Here is a 22,294-nt window from a genome sequence, read left to right as displayed (position 1 = left end):
TTGTTTAATTTAGTTTGTTAATGTTAATTTTTTTTATTTAGTTATCAGATTTTCATAATACGGATCCCGAGTTTGACGGGTTAATCTGATTTGATGAGTTAATCTGAATTTTTTTTTCTTTTTAATTAATAATATATACTAAAATTATTCAGTGTTTCACTGTGCAGTCCACAGTGAAACGCTAAGCTGTTTTTTTTTTCATTTTTATTTTTTTTTTCTGTTTTTTTTTTTTTGCTTTTTATGCCTTTATGGGTTTTTTTTTTGCTTTTTTTTTGTGTTTTTTTCCTTTTAATAAATTTTTTTTGTTTAATTTAGTTTGTTAATGTTATTTTTTTTTTAGTATCAGACTTTCATGACACGGATCCCGGGTTTGACGGCTTAACCTGGTTTGACGAGTTAACCAAGAATTTTTTTTTTGCTTTTTTTAAAGTTTGACGAGTTAACCCGGAATTTGTTTTTTGTTTTTTTAATTAATTTTTTTTCGTTTAGTTTAGTTTTTTAATGTTAAATTTCTTTCTATTTAATTATCAGACTTTCATGACACGTATCCCGGGCTTGACGGGTTAACCCATCATTTTTTTTTTTATATTTAGTTATCAAACTTTCATGACGCAAATCTCAGGTTTGACGGGTTAACCTGGTTTGAAGGGTTAACTCAGTTAATTCAGATTTTTTTTTCTTTTTTTTCATTAGTTTTTTTCTTCCTGTTGGTTTTTTTTCTTTATTTTTTTAATTAATCTATTTAATTATCACACTTTTATGACACGACCTTGCAGCCAGACCCACATTAAAGACTCTTGGGTCCGGTGTTGTAGCCAGACTCACTTAAACTTGAGTAATGTAGGTTTAATATTATTATTAATATTATAAATATTACTCTTGGGTCAAGCGTTGCAGCTAAACCAAATGCGCTTGGACATATCTTTGCAGAAAGACCCAACACTCTTAGATCTTAGCCTTTTTTGATATTTTTTATGCAAGAAAAAAAATTTAACCCGTGGCGTGTGCCTTTTATTTCTCTCTCTTTTCCTTTTTAAGCCTTTTACTGTGGATTGCATAATACAGTTCACAGTGAAAAAGCTGATGCCTTTAGTTTTTTTTTGTCTTTTTTTTAATTATTTTTTTAATTTAGTTTCTTAATATTAATTTTTTTCTATTTAATTATCAGACTTTCATGACATGGACCCCAGGTTTGACGGGTTAACCCGGTTTATTCAGATTTTTTTCTTTTTCTTCATTAGTTTTTTTCTTCCTGTAGGTTTTTTTTTCTCTTTGCTTTTTCCTTTTTAATTAATCTTTTTTTTAATTTATTTCATTAATAATAAATCATTTTTCTATTTAGTTATCACACTTTCATGACACGAATTCCAGGTTTGACGGGTTAACCTGATTTGGCGGGTTAACCACGTTGATTCAATTTTTTTTTCTTTTTTCTCATTAGTTTTGTTCTTCCGATTTCATCTTTTAATATTGTATACAGTCCACAGTGAAAAGGCTAAAGCCTTTAGTTTTTTTTTTTTTGCTTTTTTTTATGCCTTTCACTGTGGACTGCACAGTGCAGTCTACGGTAAAAAGGCTGATGCCTTCTTTTTTTCTTTTTAATTAATTTTTTTATTTAGTTTGTTGATATTAAATTTTTTTCTATTTAGTTATCAAACTTTCATGGCACGGATCTCGGGTTTGACGGGTTAACCCAGTTAATTTAGATTTTTTTTTCTTTTTCTTCATTAGTTTTTTTCTTCTTATAAGTTTTTTTTCTTTTATTGTTTCTTTTTATTTAATATTTTTTTATTTAATTTAGTTCATCAATATTAAATTTTTTTCTATTTAGTTATCGACTGATGCCTTTAGTTTTTTTTTCTTTTTATTTTTTTGTTGTTTTTATGCCTTTAACTGTGGACTTCACACTGTAGTCCACAGTGAAAAGGCTGATGCCTTTTTGTTTGTTTTTTTCCTTTTTAATTAATTTTTTTTCGTTTAATTTAGTTTGTTAATGTTCAATTTTTTTTCTATTTAGTTATTAAATTTTCATGACACGGATCCCGGGTTTTACGGGTTAGCCCAATTAATTTTGTGTTAACCCGCCAATTTTTTTTTCTATTTAATTATCAAACTTTCACGACATGAATCCAAGGTTTGACGGGTTAACCTGGTTTGAAGGGCTAACCCAATTAATTTAGATTTTTTTTCTTTTTTTCATTAATTTTTTTCTTCCTTTTGGTTTTTTTTCTTTTTAATTAATCTATTTAATTATCACACTTTTATGACACGATCTTGCAGCCAGACCCACATCCAAGACTATTGGGTCTGGTATTGCAGTCATACCCACTTAAACTTAGGTCATGCAAGTTTAATATTATTATTAATATTATAAATATTACTCTTGGGTCAGGCGTTGCAGCCACACCCAAGACTCTTGAGTATAGCTTTGCAAAAAGATCTAATACTTTTAATTCTAATTTTTTTTGATATTTTTTATGCAAAAACTATTGACCCGCGGCATCGCGCGGGTCATGTAATTAGTATATATATATTTGGATATCCTGACATCTTTTTAAAGAATGAGATTAGTCCTGTTTGGAGTTCGTGGCTATCTCTTTCAATAAATACGCTTTTTAAAAATCAAACTTGTATTTTCATCTTAATATATATATATATATATATATATATATATATATATATATATATATATATCATAATGTAGATGATTTTATATGGAAAAGATATAATACGATGATTACATGGTTATCTTAAATCTTGATAGAATCACGAAGGTTGCTATTATTTTAAGTTTCTCTTTCACATCAATCTTCTCCAACTTGGAACAGATATTTGCGAGTTGTTGTTTTCTTGACTGATTCGACATAAGCATATTTTGTCAAAGTTAAAAAAGATAATATATATTCTAAGCTTGTCTAGAATATATAAAAATATAATCAAAAGCTCCCTAAAATATTTATATATAACGATAAACATAAACATTATATTCGCTTACCACAAATATAGGAATCAATTCCCATATAGAAAAATAATAAATTTCAAAAAATATATATATAGCGATAAAATCAATATGATATTATTTCACCCAAAAAATAATAAAATCTACTTAAACAACCTTTAAAAAGAGTACTTAAAAACGGAATCATCCGTGTATCCATAAGATATTGGTTTGTTAAAACTAAATAGGTGATTTGTGCTAAGAAATTAATTAATTTAAATTTTTCTTAAAATAAAAAAAGAAAAGTGTCTACATGATGATAGCATTTTTAAAAGAGTAAAACAATTCTAGGACTTGGGTTATTATTTCGAATGAATTCAATAATCTTAATTAATTTAATAACATGATTGAAAAAAAATCCAATGATCAATAAAAAAAATACTTACTAATATTATAAAAGGATATCATCTAAATTTTATAAAAAAGTCTCAATGATCTTATTTGATAAAAAAACAAAAAATAAATGAGAATGTGATAACCTCACAAATAAGAAAATAAGAAAAAAATAAATCCAAAGCTTAATTATCAATAAATCAAACATTAAAGGATTAATTGAGAAAAAAATCAATTTTAAAAAAGAATAAAAAAAACCTGATTTAAGTTAGCATGCCAAATTAGCAGTCTAGTTATGAGACTGAGGTAACTTCATACAAAAAAAATTGAATAAAACAATGAAGGTCAACTCTCAAGTAAACTAAATGATAAAAGACAAAACTAAAAAAAAAACTTAATTAAAAAAACATTGAAAAAAAAACCCCGAGTTAACTTGACATCCTATGACCTAGGATATGAGATCGGAATAACCCCATAAAAAAAGATAGAAAGAAAAAAAACAAAGCTTAAGGCCCAACAACCTAATATGAAATGATGAAATTAAAAAAAAATCAATTTTAAAAAAAATAGTCAAATAAAAACCCTGAGTCAACTTGGGTTAACTCAACTAATCTGTGACCTGGGATATGAGATCATGATAACTCTACATAAATAAAAGTAGAAAAAATCACCAAGCTCAAGGTTCAATAATCTAATGTCGAAGGATAAAATTGAAAAAATATCAATTTAAAAGATGACCTAAAAAAAGGATTGAAGTTAAACCGACTTAGCCCTCAAAACCAATAACTCGTGTAATGAGATTAAGATTACCCCATAGATGATAAACATGAAAAATTCACAAAGTAAAGTTCATAATCATAAAAAATTTAAAAACAAATAGCAATTAAAATAATGAAGATCAAATCTGGTACAAAAACTAAATAAAACAAAATAATAAGGGACTCAATTGAAAAATAAAATAAATTAAAAAAATGATAAAAAAAAACAAAAAATAATAGTAATAAAAAGAATGAAGACCAAAAGTGAATAAAAATATTAAATGAAACTAAAATGCTTAGGGATAAAATTGAAAAAAAAACCTTCAAAAAACATTAGAAACAAAACAAATAATAATCAAAAGAATGTGAACCAAAATTGATACAAATACAAACTAGAGGATGAATTTAATTTTTTGAAGGGCTAGCATGAAATTCGAGGTGAGGAAAGAGAAAAGAGTGAGGATAAGAAAATAAAGTACACTGAATCCTAACTATTGCTTTGCCATGTATACATGCTTGACCATTGGAAAAAGAACGACATGTCATTTCCAATGTTGCCATAAAAAGTGGTGTTTGATCATCGGGAGGCACTACATATCCTGCTCAAATAATGCAAACTCCTCTAAATAGCTAATTAATTTATATTTATTAAAAGCTCAAATTGCTTCTTGTTTATATTGATTATAGCTAAAAAGCTACGATAAAAACATAAAAAAGCTCATGAACATCAGATTTAATTTTTATTTGCTTTGAAAGGCAATACAGTCAATTTACTATACTTTCAAAGCACTGAAAGATGAAAAAACTTTTAAACCCAAGTTTTTTTTTTCGTTTATAAAGATATTTAATTTACTTTGCTATGCATTTAAAATATAAAAAAAGATGTATATGTCACCATTCAATATATTAATTATAAATAGACCCATGAAAATAATTATTTTTCCTTCAATAACTAATTAAATAATTTTGTTTGAGAATAAAAAAAATCTTTTTACCGGTATAATCCATGGTAAAATGTATCTTGGTGCATATCCCTTTTAGTTTTTTTTTTAAAAATTTAATAATAATAATAATAATAATAATAATAATAATAATAATAATGTGTTGAATAATTAACAGATAGCAGCACCTTTGTCCTACCAAATCTCTGAATAAGAACAGACAGTCCTAAACACTTGGTTTTAAATAGTAATTTTTTTGTCTCGGTGTGGAACGTGGACTCAACTTCTTAAATTTCCTTTCAATTTCAATGCCTTATCTATATTATCGCTGCTTCCTCTCTTTCTACCCCTTCTATAAACCTTCCCTCCTTTCCTTCCCTTTTTTCAGATTAAATCAAATCACCTTGAAATCTTTTGGAGAAAATCTCATAGGGCCAGGTAAATTATTGTTTGCTACACTCTCATTTGATTATTGCATGATGTTCTTATAACTGTAACATTGATATTTATTTATTTATTTCTCACTGGTAAATTCCCTTTGAACTTGGTAAAAGAGTTCGAGGTTTTGATCAGAAAATGGTCCAGAGGCCTGCTAGCAGTATCCACCTAATCGCTTGTTGTGGACTCCTACATAATTTGAAGCCATGATTTCCCTTGAAAAATAAAATACTATGAACTTATTCTCTCGTATGTTGATTATTTAGCGAATACGCACACTCTTTAGCTCACCATATTCTGCAAATTTGTTTCTCAGCAACTACGAAACTGATCCTGAAAACTCAAGTTTGGGTTTCGGTTTTCAATTGTTCAGTTATCTTCTTCTGTATGTTTGAAAACTGAATACCTTTTCCTTCTTACAGTTTAATCTTTCTCTTGTTATCTCTAAACAAACGAATATAGTGTTCGTAATTCCTGTTTTAGATATAGCTTTCCTTCACCAGTCAGTGCTCGTGTCTTCAGGGCTGCAAAAGAAAAGGGAGAGATGGTTAAACCGAGTGATCAATTTTGGATTTGTGTTGAGCAGATGAATGGTGGTTCTTTCAGGTGTAAATTCTGTGGGTACGTATTTGCGGTTGATACTTCGATTTCAACGATCATCTCTCATTTGTCAGGAGTTAAAGGATGTGGGGTTGATATTTGTGAAAAAGTCCCTGCAGATGTTCAAGAAGCAACCTATCTAGCTACTTATGGAGCAAATAAAAAAATCAAAGCCATGCTAAGTTCATGCTACGATGAGGCAAATAATACAGCTTTGACTTCTTTGCAAGGGCAAAACAGTGAAGTTGAAATGCTGGAAGGAGATCTCGAAAGAGTGCCAATGGAGGTTCAGGGCATGGAGCAAGAAGCAGGGGAGCATAGAGGTTTATTTCCTGAGGAGACAGGTTATGACAGGGAACATGAGATTGCAGAAACCATGCAGCCTATGGAGAGAAGTATCTCAGCAGAGAGGCTTGAACTTGATCATGATGCAGGTGAGACTAGAAGAGAAGAAACACAAGCATTCCATGAGTTGCGCTGGTTGTATCATTTCTCTTGTTGATATCAAGAACGAAATAATAATAATAATAATAAAATCCTGTTTACATCTTTTACATAATCCCTATGTCCTACATATCCTGTTTTTTTGCTTCATTTTTTGAATTAAAAGGAATTATTAGATATTTTAAAAGTTGCACATTGTCCTTTCGAAAAGAACATGCGTTTTATCGTGAAAATAATTCATCAATATAATATTTTTTATGAGAGAGCAGAGGACAGCGCTGGATATACTGAATTATTCCTTGTAAAATTAATCCTAAATAAAAAAAAATAAAGCCTATAGACATAAAAAATGATAAAAATATTTATATATAGGATTTTTCTCTTTTAATTATATCTGTTTTTTTTATAAATAAACTCATAAAATAACTAATAAAATACCACCATTACTCTATATAGAACATAAAATTCCTCTACTATTTATTATTTATTTTATTGACAACTTCAACCAATCGAATTTTATATTAAGTTATAATTTATCACACGATTGTCTTGACAAATAAATAAATAAATAAATAAATAAATAAATAAAGAGTTGACAAATAATAATGTACAACTTGAGAAATAAGAAAATGACATCGTAAACGGGATTTGATTGAGTTGTTTGACGATGGCAGCCATGCCAAACAACCCTGTGCAGAATTCCATGATTTCTGTGTGGAATTTTTTTTTTTTAATTAACTTGAGTATTTAAACAGCTTATGCGTATTTTGACTAATTTTATGGATTCTAAAATTAACGATCATGTAAGTCTCTAATAACCCTAAAAAAACTCAAACTCATAATCATTAAAAAATAAATTCAAGGTTTGATCAATTAAGCAACTCCTCGGGTTTTTCTGCGTGGATTCTTAGCATATGACATGGAGAACCTTTTGTTCGATATGCAAGTGCTGCAAGAACTAGCACGGTTGAACCACCAACATTAGAATCCGCACCATTGCTTTCATCAAACCCATCCTTCTTGGCTTCATCATCCATATTGTCAACTTTTAGATCTGGAATATCGATTTTTATGCAAATAGCCCCATCAGTTTCTTATATTTCCTCTTTTTTTAGCACTCCTTATATCCAGTAGTCTCTAAGATCCTACTGGTACTCACCTTCCATAACTATAAGTCAGAGCTTAGCTGATCTTAGGCACATGTCTTCCCAAAGACCCCTTGCTTCCTTACAGGTTTCACCTTCCCAAATAGCCTTGATACATGTTTGAATATTATTACAACAAGAAAATGAGTAAAAAGACAATCAAGATGAAGATTGAATTGTAATACTTACCTAGGGATTTGACGAGCTTCAATTTCAGCTTCCAGTATAGATTTTATATCAAGCATCCCTTCCTACTTCGACTGTAATTTACTAAGCAGTTCCTGCAGATTACACTGCTCAGCTATATACACAGACCTCTCAGATGCAAGCTTTTCAGACATGTCATCATTCTCTTCCTTCAGACAACACTTTACAATAATGATATACAACAAATACTGAATTATATTTTTATAATCATCATCAAGATCTTCGCTGAATATAGCTACTATGACAAATAAATAAATAAATAAAATTAAATACTAGTTTTTCAATTAAAACACCATAAAAAAAACCCAAACATTCATGGAAAACATTATGAACAATAGGATATAATTAATTGATCACTTACCCGTGTTTTTTTAATATGCTCTGAAGTGTAAATAATTCTTGTTGAAGAGATGTACTTTGTCAACAATAATTTATAAACATACTGAAGAGAAGCATTGCATTATATAGAATATAGAAAAAAATATAATTGATGAAAATGCAAGTGCATGTCGACATTGTGCTTGGTGTGACCTTCAAGTTATTGCTGTTGTATGGAAAATTTGAATATAACAATAAAAAAAATTGTAGTTTAATTCCCTTTTATTTTGTAACGAAAAAATAAGGAGATGTTGGATCGGGTTTTAGAGTGTGTTTGGTATTGCGGTAGCTGTTGTGGTTGTGATTTAAAAAAAATTGTTTTATAAAAAGTACTTTTAGTTGAGGTTGGTTTGAAAAAATAGGTGTTTGATTAAAACTGTATTTGAAATTGAGGTTGAAGAAAAAATAGTTTAATGTGTTTGGTTAAGAATGCTTTTGAAATTGAGGTTATAAAATAATTTAAAAATATATATTAATATTAATGGTTTTAAATTTAAATATTTTAGAATTAATTACTCCTATTACATCATGAAATAAAAAATACTTTTTATTATTTCATTAAACTATTTATAATGTCATTACATACAAAATTCATCTGATAAGAACTACAATTTTTATAATTTTTTGAGCGTAGATAAAATATTATCAGGTTAATTCACTTTATACTAGTGTTTTTTTTAAAAAAAATGTTAAAAAAATTAACACACTGAAAAAAAAAAAAAGAATTTCACGTGAACAGTGCAATTCTTGCACTGTTTCACTGAACAGCGGACACATGCCTCCACTGTTCACTGAACAGCGGACACATGCTACACAGTTCACTGAATAGTGTACCAACCTCTGAATTGAGAGCCGCGCAAGAAAGCAGTATTTTTCTGCTTTCCATCTGCTTGCGTTTCGCACGCAATTTATGGTGGGACCATGCACAGTAAATCGCTTTTTTTTGTTAACCAAACATTTGCTTCGTGCGTTTTTAACAAAACGCAAACTCTAACGCGTAGCCAAACGTATTCTTAATTTTGAAGAAATAAAAAAGAAAAAATTGTTCATGGTGTAACCAACAAACAACACTGAATCAAAATATCTTTTTAAACAGATCTACAAGATCATTACCTTGGAGAAATATATCAAGCAAAAAGAGAGAAGAAAAATTAATTTTAACGGGAGAGATCGGAGAAGACAGAGCTCTTGAATTTTTTGGGAGAGAAATCATGAATCTGTCCACTCAAAAAACCATTGAATAAACAGGGAGCCATTTTCCGGTAGATATCTTGCTAAAACTTCTATATAATACTGCTTGGAGATCCAAGTTACTAAACATGCTTCCTCTAAAGACTGGTTCATCAGCCCAGAGTTTTCTGTTGCTGTTGATTACCTCTAGATTGTCATATAATCCTTCAAATTTGTCATGGTGAAATGTCATCTACTTGGTGGTGCCAATTCTGATATATCTTATCATGCACTTTATCATCAAGAACATAGATATCTAACTCGAGGATTAAACATAAGATGCTCTGTTTTATTTTTTTGCTTCCATCATGACAATTTTAACAGCCCTAGAATAATTTCATGCATAGCAAGTCCTCAGGTAACGTAGGAACCCTCTCATGCGTGCAATATCCTATTATCTGGCTGCGCTTTGAATTAACCCAGTGGTCAGCGATGAACTTCAGCAACCATTTACTCAAAAGATTTTCAAGCTCGAGATCAAAATTGGAAGAGCAGAAAATAAGAGCAAAAGGATTCAAGTTTTTTAAAATTTGACTACTGCGATTCAGAAGCTGCTGTAATTATTGTTTGTTGTAAAAGTATGTACCTTACTCAATTTCAACCCCAGAGCTCCTAAAATGCAGAGACTAGAGAGAAAGGTGATGAGCAAAGGACCTCAATAGAAAATATAGAAAAGGCTATCATACAAATTACTTTGTTGTCAAAACTTAGAATACAACCAGGAAAGACTTGCTATTCCGTTTCCGTATGATGAATGTTGTGTGGGCAGGGTGACCCAGTTCAGAATGCCAATATATACTCTGAGCTGCTCTTCAACTGAGTTCAGAATGACATATATGCTCTGAGCTGCTCTTTAACTCGGAAAACAGTAGGATGAACCTGTAGAAACGGAAAATGAAACTAGCTTAGAAAAGTAAAACTTGAAGGTTTTTAAGAACAGACAGCATGAGTATGCAATTGTTTGGAACTCCATTGTGGACAAGTTTACCAGGTTGTTAATCTGAGCAAATAAAACCTGATCATGTGTTATATTACACAAAAAATCAGACATAAAGTTCCTGAATTCCTAATTGAACTACAAAAATATAAACCCATCTTTATTGAACAAGACATCTGACGATAAAAGAATAATAACAATACAAAAGAAAAACAAGGTTGGCTAGGTGCTTTGCATTTCAAAACTGAGAAGTCAACAGCATTGCAGATGGAAAAAAATAAAATTGAAGGAGCGCTAATGTTTATGAGGTTTTTTTTTTTCTTATATGAGGATATGGATTTCATTCAAGAATGAAAAAACAAGGAACAAGCTCCAACATTCTTAGGCAGAGCCAGTCCAAAAGAACATCAGAAGGATTATAACAGAGTATCTGCAAGGGCTGTTCTGACCAAGTCTCTAGTTACATCACTCAAATATAACAGATTATTGAAGTTGAAGGGTCTGTATGACAAACCAGGATATTATGGATATGGTCCCTCAGTCTACATCTTTTACTTCTGCTTCAACATCTACAACAGCTGAAGAAGATTCTTTTCCTGAACAAACACAAAGGCAGTTTCAGAATTCACAAATCATTCTACACCAGCAATAAATTGGTGACTTTTAAGAGTTGAATTTCCACTTGATTTCTAAGATGGATTTAAGTTGCGTTAACAATTTGTTCTTAGTGTAGATTATTATATGAGCTCAAAGTTGTTCACTGTTATTCATAGTCATCTCATGCAAACTAATGCACAATGAATTTAATTTACATCAAGGTCATGAACGAAAGAAAGCAGTAGGGATTGGATGGCAAACCTTTCTTGAAACCAGAAGACAAGTCACTGAATGCTTGTCCAAACGGTGTAGATTTTTTGGAGAACCTCACTGAATCACTCACAAACTCATCACCCACCACTGGAATGTATGGAAAATATCAGAAAGAAATGAAGACAATTAAGATAGATACATGCTAACATCTTTGTAGATCAATCAACTAGACATCAAACTTGTCAGGATGTAGAAAATTAGTTCATAAAACAATAACGGGTCACACTTCTACATAAATACCGTGAAAATCAAAACACCCAGAATCAAAAGAAGACCTTTACAATTAGATTTAATCTTTGATAAGCTCAATGTTGAGGTCATATGTTAAAACTTTAATTATCATCCTTCCATTTCATCATTGATTGCACATTCCATGTTTTGCAAATATAAGATTCAGTTCTTAAAAAGAAGGAATTGAAAAGGGATCACATGGAAATCCCGAACATCAAATGCTGCATTTCTAATCAAGAACTGTGAAACTCCACAAAATGGTGAAAATGCAAGAGTGATTTGTGTGGAGGTGTGCACAAAAAACTTAAACTTTAAGAACAAAATAATATCTTCAATTATTTTCTTTATGAAATCAATCCCACTAATTTATGCTGCAGTTCCATGTAAAATGCAGCATAGCTTATAGTAATCTATCACCTTATTTTAACCATTGCACAACAAGTTCAGCACCAACAGTCCACTATTCTAGGAATGTGACGAGAAATTTTTGAACTCTAGAGTAGGATCTATCCAAGGCTTGGCTTTTACCTGAGAATGGTTGACTGCAAAAAGGGCACAGCTGCAATTCATCATTCAAAGTAGATCTGAAAAGGATAACATTATGATCCAAGTCAAACAACTGACAATGCACACCATCTAAAAAATTTGCCTATAAGCTTGATTAAAATCACTGTGTCACTTACTTGAAAATCTGAAATTCATTTCCACAATTTGGGCACTGCATACACACCAAAAAATCCAAAAATAAAATAAAATAAATCAGTTAAAGAAGGAAAAAATCCAAACACATGCATGTGTCTCCATCTTTTAAGGAGGGAAGGCTTATAGAAGAACTAGATGGCATATTTCTAAAAAGATAATAAATGAAAGAAAAGATAGTGCCTAGGAAGCTGGGAATAAGGAGTAGAGCCTCACAGTGCCTTGAAGTATGTCACGTCCTGCCCACCAGAGAAAGACTCCCAAGCCTACAATGGGAATAAATACAGCAAGGAGCTGCACATAGAAGTCACCAATCAGTTAGATCTCATTGCACAAACCGATCTCATTCGAATATAATGCTACGAGGTAATAGCCCAAACACAAAAGTTATTCAACATAACATGGAAAAGCTACTATTAGTTTCAATATAACAAAACACCGCTCATTAGGGGGAAGAAACTCATGGGACATTCCAGTATACGTGTAACTTGGACAAAAATTATTAAGAACCAGAAAATATTTTTCGAACCAGATGGTAGCAAAACCACTATAAACAATTATAACCAATACAAGAACATTGAAATAAAATCAGCTTTACCACATGAAGACAACTTGGACAAAAACAAATCATGTTTAAATTGAAGTATGAAGAACACAGATCATATCAGAGAAGCTTCTGCATACTCCAGAGAGTACAATGAACTTATCATATTAGAATATTATGCATCTCAAAATATAAAAACCGGTGCTTCTCAAATGCCAAAAGGAACAACAGGAAGCTCAACTACTACCTAGAAAATCATAATACTGTACAAATCCGAATAAAATTTATGAACAGAATAATATTGTGAATTAAATACCCCTATATTGCAATATTCAGTAAACAATTAACAGATAGTAGATATTAAGGAACAAAACCAAAGCTCCAAATTTCCAGAAGGTAGAAAGGCATCAATTTGAAAGTGAAACCACACAACTCACCACAAGCTCCTCTATAAATGTCCAATAAAGCATACAATAAACTTATTCAAATTCAAAGAGACAATCATCCAACAGAAAAATAAACAAAAAACTGGGAAAGACAAACACACCCAGATAGAAATTAGCGTGTCCAAGATCCAACCAACAGTATCAAAAACCCAACCAAGTTGTCCAGTCATTGAAAGATATGTCAATCCAGCAGCCAAAGCAATATTTCCCAGAAGCCTAGCAGTACCACTATTATCTCCCCCACCACCACCACCACCACCAAACCCTTGATTAAACCTCACCAAACCCACCCTCCTCTTCCTTTTTAACCCCTCCTCTTTTATCCAAATCCCATCTTTTCTACCTCCCAACAAACTCCATTTTTCCCTGTAGGACCTTGATTTGAAGCTATCTTTCTTCAAAAAAGCCAACTTTGAACTTGGTAGAGAGTGATAAGTAATGGGTTTTTGGTATTTCTTTAAAGGAGAAAAGTAGATAGAGAATTGCAGTAGTGTTGTCATGGCCAAAAAGAGCAAGTTTTGAACACAAGCTATAACACTGGTAGTGGATAGCGCGTGGAAGATTTCATGGTTAATGAAATCAAAATGGATTTGTGCAGTCTCACGGCTGGTTTTAAAGAGTGTCTGCTTTCTTTTCCTGTGAGTTAAATGTAGATTATTAGTCTTCACTAGCCTATGAGGGAGTGCCACTTGTACTTGAAAACGACCTGGTTGGACAGTTCCCTCCCTTCCTATCCCAGCAGGTCTTATTGAGAGAGATATGTGCACTTGTTCTTGGCAGCTTTTGTTAGATTGGCAATTGTACTGATCTTTGAAAAAATTGAGTTTGGTAATTGGACTTGTATACATGCTTGTCTCCTCCAGCTTTTTTACTTTTTATTTTTTTTCGGTTGAAAAGTATTTTTTTTATAAAATTTAATTTTTTAATGTTTTAAAATAATTTTAAAATACTAATTTTAAAAAAAATATATTATATACTTTTGATGAGATGTGCTTTTTATTTTTATAGATGTACCATGCGATGTATCTTACAAACAAATATTTTTTTTATATAATATATTCAAATAACATAATCTTTAAATCCACTAATTTTTAGATAAATAGCACTTGTGGTCCTTTAATTTGATTTTCTGGTCAAATCTACCTCCTCTACTATGAAATTGGACATGATAGATTTCAAAATTTCATTAAACGGTTACCCTATGGTCTCTCTAATATGATTTATAATAAATGGTGAGATTCATGACACAGATTAATAAAGATTTGTTGAAACTATAAATGAATACACCAAATTATAATTTCTAAATATGTATTATTATATTAATATTTACTCTTGGAAAATAAGTAAAAGAAGATATCGTTTCTCCCCAAATCCTAAAAAAAAGAATTATTCCTCCAAACCCATTTTTGGGTAATTATTTTTAGGTTTGGGGGGGAACAAATTTTTCTAGGGGTCATTATTTCTTAAAAAAAATTCTTTTCCACCCAAACCTATTTTGTGGGTAGTTATTATTTATTTTTATTTTTGGAGGAAAGGAATTTTTTTTAGGGTTTGGGGGGGGGGATATCTTATTTTACTTATTTTCAAGAGTAAATATTAAATATTAAATATTAATACATATTTAAATATTTAATATATTGAAGAATGATAGTTTATTGTATTCATTTGTAGTTATTAACACAACTTTATTAATCTCTTAGTGTCAAGAATCTCAACATCCATCCTTGTTAATTAGTTAATCTCATTGGTTTAAAAAAATGAATATTGAATCCATATATTTTCATATTTGATTATAACTTAATCCTTTAATTGGTTTTTCAAAAATAATTAAATTGGTTTTTGTCTAAAATATCATTCATTTGTAATCAAAATTTTCCAATCTCACCTCCAACATACAACATTAAAAATACATTTAAAAAGGGTAATTTAGAAATTTTCTTTAAAAATTTAAAAATCAGCTTTGATGCAGGAACTAATTTATGCTTTTCAAAACCAAAAAAACTAACTTATAAAATCATCAAAATCACAAGAATTAAATCATAATTTACTCAATAAAAACACGAGTAAGAAGTAAGAAAAAACACACACACATATATATATATATATATATATATATATATATATATATATATATATTACAACATATTCTAAATGGTGTGGGGGAATCACTGTTCCCCCACACACAAAACACTGTGGATTACAACAATAATCCACAGTGCTTTCCTCTTTTTTTTTCTTTTTTTTTTGCTAACTTTTTTCTTTTTTTTTTCTTTTTTTTCCTTTTTTTTTTCAATTTTTTTTTCAACTTTCCTATTTTTTCTTTTGTTTTTTTCAAAATTATTTTTTTTATTTTACTTTTTAAATATTAATTTGGTTAAAATTTTTGCTTTGTAATTTTTTTCTTTAAAATACTGTGAATTGCTGTGATGTTTTTCCACATAATTTTTCTATTTTATTTCTTGATTTTTCAAAATTATATTTGTCGATTTTTTTTTAATATGTAGCTGATTGAGAATTTACTTTTGTAATTTTTTTTCTTTTAAACATCGTTGATTGCTACAGTGTTTCTCCGCATGGTTTTTTTTAATAATTTTCTCTGAAATTATCTTGTTTTATTTTATTTTTTTAATATTGAGCTGGTTAAAAATTACAGTTACAATATGTGAGGAAAGCACTGTAACTTTCCTTGAAAATTACTGTTGATTGCTACAATGTTTTTTCCCACATGGTTTTTTTCTGTTTTTGTTATGTTTTTCCCTAAAATTATCTTTGTCAATTTTATTTTTTTAATATTAAGTTGGCTAAGAATTGCAATTACAAGTAAATACAAGTTTTTCCTCACAAAACACTATGGATTGATACAATTTTTCCTCACATGGTTTTTTTCCAGTTTCTTTTGTGTTTCTTTTTTTGTAATATTTTTTTCCAAAATTATCTTCGTCGATTTGATTTTTTTTAATATTGAGTTGGTTAAAATTTAACTTTGTAATAAAGCTTAATCATGTGGGGAAAACATTATAGCTTTACTCATAGAACATTGTGGATTGCTACAGTGTCTCTCCGCATAGTTTTTTTTTTGTTATATTTTTTTTCAAATTATCTTTTTCAATTTTATTTTTTTAATATTGAGTTATTTGTGAATTACAATTACAAGTCATTACAAATAAAGCTAAATCATGTGGGGAAGCACTGTAGCTTTCATCACAAAACATTGTGAATTGCTACAGTGTTTCCAACATGATTTTTTTTTTGGTGTTTGTTTTGCTATTTTTTTTTTTCTGAAATTGTCTCTGTTGTTTTTTTTTTAATATTGAGTTGATTAAGAATTTAGCTTTGTAATTTTTTTTTCTTTAAAACACTGTGAATTGTTGCAGTGTTTTCCCATGTGATTTTTTTATGATTTTTTTCAAAATTATCTTTGTTGATTTTTTTTTAAATATTGAGTTGGTTAAGAATTATAATTACAATAAAGATAAATTATATGAGGAAAGCGTTGTAGTTTTTCTCACAAATCACTGTGGATTGCTACAATATTTCTCTAAATGGTTTTTTATGTTATTTTATTGGGAAAAGTGCTATAGTTTTCCTTACAAAACATTGTCAATTGCTGCAACGTTTTTTCTCATGGATTTTTTTTCTTCCAAAATTATCTTTGTTGGTTTTTTTTTTTTAATATTAAGTTGATAGATAATTTAGCTTTGTAATTTTTTTTTATTAACTGAAAAGCTAAATCATGTGGCGAAATCACTGTATTTTTCCTCACAAAATACTGTAGATTACTACAAATCATTTTATTCAGTCTTTAAGTTTTTGATCACCAACACAACTTTTTTTTCCGTCATGAAATATTTGCTCCATCATACCTTTAATTTCTATTACTTATCTAGTGTTGGTTCACAATTATAACACTATCAAGTACATTTGTTTGTCTCGTATATATATAAAACTTGTTTGTGCTCTTTAGAATTTACAGATGCTTCTCGTAAATAAATAAAAATAAACTTGTTTTGAATCTAAGAAAAAAGAAGAAAAACTCTTCATTAAGAGAAACCAGCTGATTCTTAATAGCTCTCTATCGATTTCTATTCCATGTGTTTGTGAACTTAACATGCTAAATAGATCCATCTTGTTGTAAGAATCTTAAAAACACAAGAACTGTTAATGTTTTTCAGTTCAGCTTTACAGATCATAAGGTCGCTTAGTAACTGGAGGAACATCAAAGTCTTATGCCATGACTTGGGCTTCCTGTTCTTTTATCAGTGGAAGAAGCTCCATTCAGCTAATAAAAAGTGAGTTTTAACCACTCCTCTCATGTCTCTCAAGAAGGCTGCTAAGGAATCGATGACAGTAGAGTAGCATTGTAAGAAAGACTGGGAATTTACTTGTTGTCCATGGAAGAATAGGCTATTTGTTCTCCTCAAAAGTGTACACATGGAACAAATGGCACTGCTGCCCCATTGTTTTTCCTATGATCTCTTCGACTTGTTTTACACATGTTGATACATGTGAAGCAAAACATTTTGCTGATTCTACTTACAGAAAGCAGATACAGGTTCACAATGGGCAAAGTACAGGCAGTGTCTCTCATGCAACCATTACAGGGAGCAATTAATATTGGCATCAATCTTTACGAAAGCATTAAAATTCTCACCAGATTGGTGTTGGCTTCTATGCTAGTCTTTCTTCCTATCCAATTTCACATTTATTGCGGCAATATCATCTCTATATGGCGTAGCACTATATGCATATTTCTGAAAAGCCGAAAAGAAAACCATTTCTAAGCACACCAATGCATTTTGCAAAGCTTCTTCAATGTGCTCTACATCAAGCCAGAAATGATGAGATCGGATTATGCCCAATGCTACAAGAATATCAAGCACAACTCCCTGCAAAGACAATACAAAAAATTACTCAGTCTTTGATTCTCAAGGACTACCTATATAGTCTGGCTGCTGCACGATGGTTTAAATCATGTCCTTTTTCGAAGTAGTCACATTCTAGAGATTATTTTGATTTCCCGAGCTCACAATGTCAGAATTCCAAAACATTTGCTAATTTGAGCATAAAAAATTGTTCTACTTTATCCAAAGCATGCTTCTGTCATAAAAATGTACAAAGGCCTCATTGTTTGATGCAAGTGTGATTTATTAGACATGGCGAGGAACCATCAACTGCAACAAAAAATTCTACGTGTTATGTAAATTGAGCCTGAGAAGGGCGGGTTATGAGAGCATACCTGCCAAAAGCAGAAAAAGACGATTCCTTTGATGCACAAGAACTTGGCAAGAGGTTTGTGTGGCGCCAACTCTTTAGCAAACACATGATAGAAAAGCACCAGAGAATACAAAGCCAGTGATACTGAAATATTCAGAATTATTGTGAATGTCCAGCTCACCCAACCGGAATACAACCCAAGAATTTGAAGAGATATCATCAAGATGGAGCAAATAGGGCGAATCACAACAAACTGCCATGTCCAATACTTCAGGAGCTTTAATGTGTGGTGGTTCAAACGAACAGTGTGTGGCTGCAGTGATAGATAAGGTCAGAGAACACTCAAACATACCACTTAAACACCAGTTGATAAACATTTTTATACATAGTTACCAGTATATCACTAGCAAACGTTGTTTAAGCAAATAAGAAAAGATACAAGGGACAGCAATGAATGGATTGCGATTCCTGTAATCCAACATGACATGTCAGGTAATCAGTCTATAGAACTTTCCAATAATTCAAATGGACTGAACAACAGAACCAGTTCATTGATACAAGTGGTAGTGATTTAAAAAAAAGATGCATCTTACAAACAATTGAACAGAATCCACTACCTTCTAGGTCACAATCCACACTAAAGGACAGCTCCCTAAAAAGGATAGAATAATGGTTATGGTATTCTCTGCTTTCCGTGGCAGAAGGTTGGAGAGTTGACTGCTAATGATACAAATGTCAGCCAACACATATGGACAGTGCAATGGAAAGACAACCTTGTATGGAAGCATAGTAACAGAAATTTGGTTCCACTCCTGTCAATGATAACTTAATGTTCCTAATGCCATGATGCATATTATGCTATTTACCAGCATCATCAAATCAATATGGAATCAAATAAAAAGAACCAATGAACGCGCACATCTCTAATATTAAAACATCAGTTTGATAAAGATGGAAAATCAGAATAAAACTTCACCTGAAAAAGAGTCATTGGAAATGAGTGATGAATCTCCCTTCCCTTGATATCATCTGGAACTATGTTTTTGCTTATTGATATGTTTAAGTAGCTGTACAACAAAGCCAAGAACTTTGCTATCACCTGCAAGTAACACAGTCAACTTGACTTTGAAATCACTTGTGGATGTGTTTCTAAACTTCAATTCCCATTTTCCACATGAAAATTTGAAAACTTCATTTCCAACATATCAAATTTACAATTCTTGTGAATGTGTTTCTAAACTTCAATTCCCATTTTCCACATGAAAATTTGAAAACTTCATTTCCAACATATCAAATTTACAATTCTTGTGAATGTAGTTTTACCAGAGCCTCGTAACATTCCTTGACTGATTCCAAAAGCATAAAAAATGCTTTGCTCCCCTGAAAATCTACCAAACCAACAAAGGAGTCAATGGCATATATGGGGGCCATAAGTATGATGATAATAATAGCCTTTTGCTCCTTTGGCTTCTTCCAGCTGAGTAGATGCTCAGCGAGAAGCTGTCCTGAAAAATGCATTGTAAGCATCACACAGAAAGTGGATGCCAGAAGAGTAAGCTGTCCAGGATTCATTGAGCTTTTATTTTTTCGTAAATAAAACCTGCACAAAGAAGCGGAGTAAATAAAAAACAAAAGAAAAATCCACTTGTCTAGAGGAGCACAATATAGAGACTTTACTCTAATGCAGCGAGTATGACATTTCAAAGTTGATGATCCTGAAGGAAGAAGATCAGATTGCACAATTACCATCAAAGAGTAAGATGAAATCTTCATGAAAAAACAAAAGCACTTTAACAAAGCTTCCATCTAGAATTTTCAAAAAAGCAATGAGTCACCCCTTCCAACGGAGCTCACATTTTCAATCATTCAGTTTACCAAATAATTTGGTGCACATTTTTCGCAACATATTGACATCGTAAAGCATCATTAACAAAGATAATTAGCTTATCGAGTCATATAACAGTAAGTTGTCTAAAGAATCTCTCCTCTAAATAAGAAAGTGAACTCCCATTCCCTGAGAAATACATATTACAAGGGAGTTATCATTTCTTACATCCCTGCCTTTTCTCAGTTCATCTTCAAGAGATAACTTTCACATTACTAAGTGTCCAACTCAAGATTATGAAGATCAAACTTACAATCAAATTTAAATTTTCTTACTAATCGCACGCGTTTTTTAAGTCACAAAAGCAACTTCCAGAATATAAATATTAAAATAAATAATAGATTTCAATATGTCTAACAAATCCAAACAGATCAATTTTTAAAGTCTGAAAAACAATTGACCAAACGAAGCCCCATTTGACAGAGATGATCCAATTCAAAAGCTACTGAAAAATATCTCAAATATGAAGTCTTTCTTAGTTGATGTTAAACGTTTCTTTCTTGTAATTGAAATTTTCTTGATTTTTGAACTTCTAAGAACCAAAGAAAAACGAAAATCTTAACTTTTGAAAACCTTCATGTAAGAAACCAAGTCAGCAGAAACGTATGGATACAGAATTATAAATGAGTATGGTAATAAGAGACTGCTTTTAGCTCAGTACAGTAGTGTCTTACAAAAGTTTTGTTGTTGTTGACGACGGCCGAGGTGGTCTGTCTGTAGTTCAGTACACTGGTTGATTTGGTTGATGCATACTAGGAAGGAAAGTTATATATTCTGGTGATTGATTTTCTTTGTCTGAATGCAAATTATTAATATCGAGTAGTAAAGCATGAGACGGTGAAAGGTGGATGGTGAAGGTGATGATGGGATATGGACACCTCCATTGCCGTCTGATTCCAAGACTATTTCAGTCCTGCCTTTTGATTCCAAAAATTGGGGATATATATATACATATAAAAAACTAAAAATTAAAAATAAATTAATTTTTTTTAAAAAAAAACATGCCAAAAACATTGTTCACCGACAAAGAAAACAACATAGATTGTAATAGTGTTCCCAAAATTCTATTTTTCATCCTTTAATTGTTTATGATATGGTACTTTTTTCTTATTTATCGTTTGAAGTTGCACAGTTTGTTTTGGTTACTTAATTTAGGCATCGTGTGATGTCGAAACAATTATCTTGACTTAGTTGATGCTTGTTTTGATCAAATTATATGATATTTTAATAATTTAGAACAATTAAAACTTTGAGGATCGATCTGAAACACATACACAACTCCTTTTTTTATTAGCATTAGGGATTGAATTGAATACACAGAGAAAAATATTTAACTTTTTTTTAATCACTTGATTTTTTTTATTTGATATTTTTATATTGAATTTATTTTAAAGTGAATTTATTGTGAGTTTGGTAATGCGATGTAGGGTGATTTTTAATTAAAAATGTATTAAAATTATGTTTTTTTTTATTTTTTTATTTTTGATATCAACACATCAAAACAATAAAAAAAACATTTTAAAAAAATATCAATTTAATATTTTTTTCAAGTAAAAAATAATTTAAAAAACACTTTGAAAAATCAGGTCAACCACAAAAACAAACATTCTCTAATGGTTTATTTTGATTGTCTAAATATAAGAATTCAAGGAAAAATCTTGATGAGCGGTTGATGCTAAGTTTCATAAAATAAAAATTAAGTTTACTGATCTAAAACAATTATGGTTCAAAGGGCTAATTTTGAAAATAAAACACAAGTAGATAGGAAACTGAATGGGGCATAAGAGGAATGGTTGGTGCATACACCATATGCACCAGCATGTGAGAAAAGTCTTCGTGTTGTGGAGGCACATATAACCTCTTTTGATCTTAAAAGATTGTTTTATGTTGTGTCTCTAGAATCGTCTCGATGAGGACTACAAGGTGAGGTAACGCGTTGTGGATTAGAAGTGGTGGTGTGTTGCCAATGACCCACTCTTCTTTTCTTTATCTTCCT

At 30.6% G+C, this 22,294-nt stretch overlaps 3 protein-coding genes across 5 annotated transcripts; 1 reads left to right on the top strand and 2 right to left on the bottom strand.

Moving 5' to 3' along the window:
- The first annotated feature begins 5,310 nt into the window (after window positions 1–5,310).
- LOC18095643 (uncharacterized) lies at window positions 5,311–6,627 on the top strand. 2 transcript variants are annotated; one of them, XM_006370263.3, is made up of 2 exons: window positions 5,311–5,468; window positions 5,991–6,627. In XM_006370263.3, exon 2 carries the CDS (start codon window positions 6,013–6,015, stop codon window positions 6,568–6,570), a length of 558 nt encoding a protein of 185 aa, XP_006370325.1. In that variant the 5' UTR covers window positions 5,311–5,468; window positions 5,991–6,012; the 3' UTR covers window positions 6,571–6,627. The 2 variants fall into 2 exon arrangements, with proteins under 2 accessions (XP_006370325.1, XP_024436911.1); XM_024581143.2 differs by having other exon boundaries at window positions 5,317–5,468; window positions 5,952–6,627.
- A 3,358-nt stretch (window positions 6,628–9,985) lies between these two features.
- On the bottom strand, window positions 9,986–13,953 carry LOC18095642 (uncharacterized). Its single transcript, XM_024602335.2, has 7 exons — window positions 13,301–13,953; window positions 12,426–12,503; window positions 12,194–12,228; window positions 12,039–12,094; window positions 11,268–11,366; window positions 10,924–11,005; window positions 9,986–10,351 (listed from the first exon to the last, which is right to left on the bottom strand). The coding sequence occupies exons 1-6, from the start codon at window positions 13,697–13,699 to the stop codon at window positions 10,947–10,949; spliced, it is 726 nt and encodes a 241-aa protein (XP_024458103.2). The 5' UTR covers window positions 13,700–13,953; the 3' UTR covers window positions 9,986–10,351; window positions 10,924–10,946.
- Window positions 13,954–17,557: 3,604 nt separating this feature from the next.
- LOC18095641 (uncharacterized) lies at window positions 17,558–21,214 on the bottom strand. 2 transcript variants are annotated; one of them, XM_024602030.2, is made up of 6 exons: window positions 20,973–21,214; window positions 20,091–20,128; window positions 19,737–20,013; window positions 19,390–19,512; window positions 18,436–18,726; window positions 17,558–18,085 (listed from the first exon to the last, which is right to left on the bottom strand). In XM_024602030.2, exons 3-6 carry the CDS (start codon window positions 19,983–19,985, stop codon window positions 17,873–17,875), a joined length of 876 nt encoding a protein of 291 aa, XP_024457798.1. In that variant the 5' UTR covers window positions 19,986–20,013; window positions 20,091–20,128; window positions 20,973–21,214; the 3' UTR covers window positions 17,558–17,872. The 2 variants fall into 2 exon arrangements, with proteins under 2 accessions (XP_024457798.1, XP_024457793.1); XM_024602025.2 differs by lacking the exon at window positions 20,091–20,128.
- Window positions 21,215–22,294: the final 1,080 nt, after the last annotated feature.

This window comes from Populus trichocarpa, chromosome 1, assembly GCF_000002775.5.
Source record: "Populus trichocarpa isolate Nisqually-1 chromosome 1, P.trichocarpa_v4.1, whole genome shotgun sequence".
Lineage (NCBI taxonomy): Eukaryota > Viridiplantae > Streptophyta > Magnoliopsida > Malpighiales > Salicaceae > Populus > Populus trichocarpa.
The sequence above is the reverse complement of the archived record's forward strand: the minus strand, read 5'-3'. Positions and strand labels throughout refer to the sequence as shown.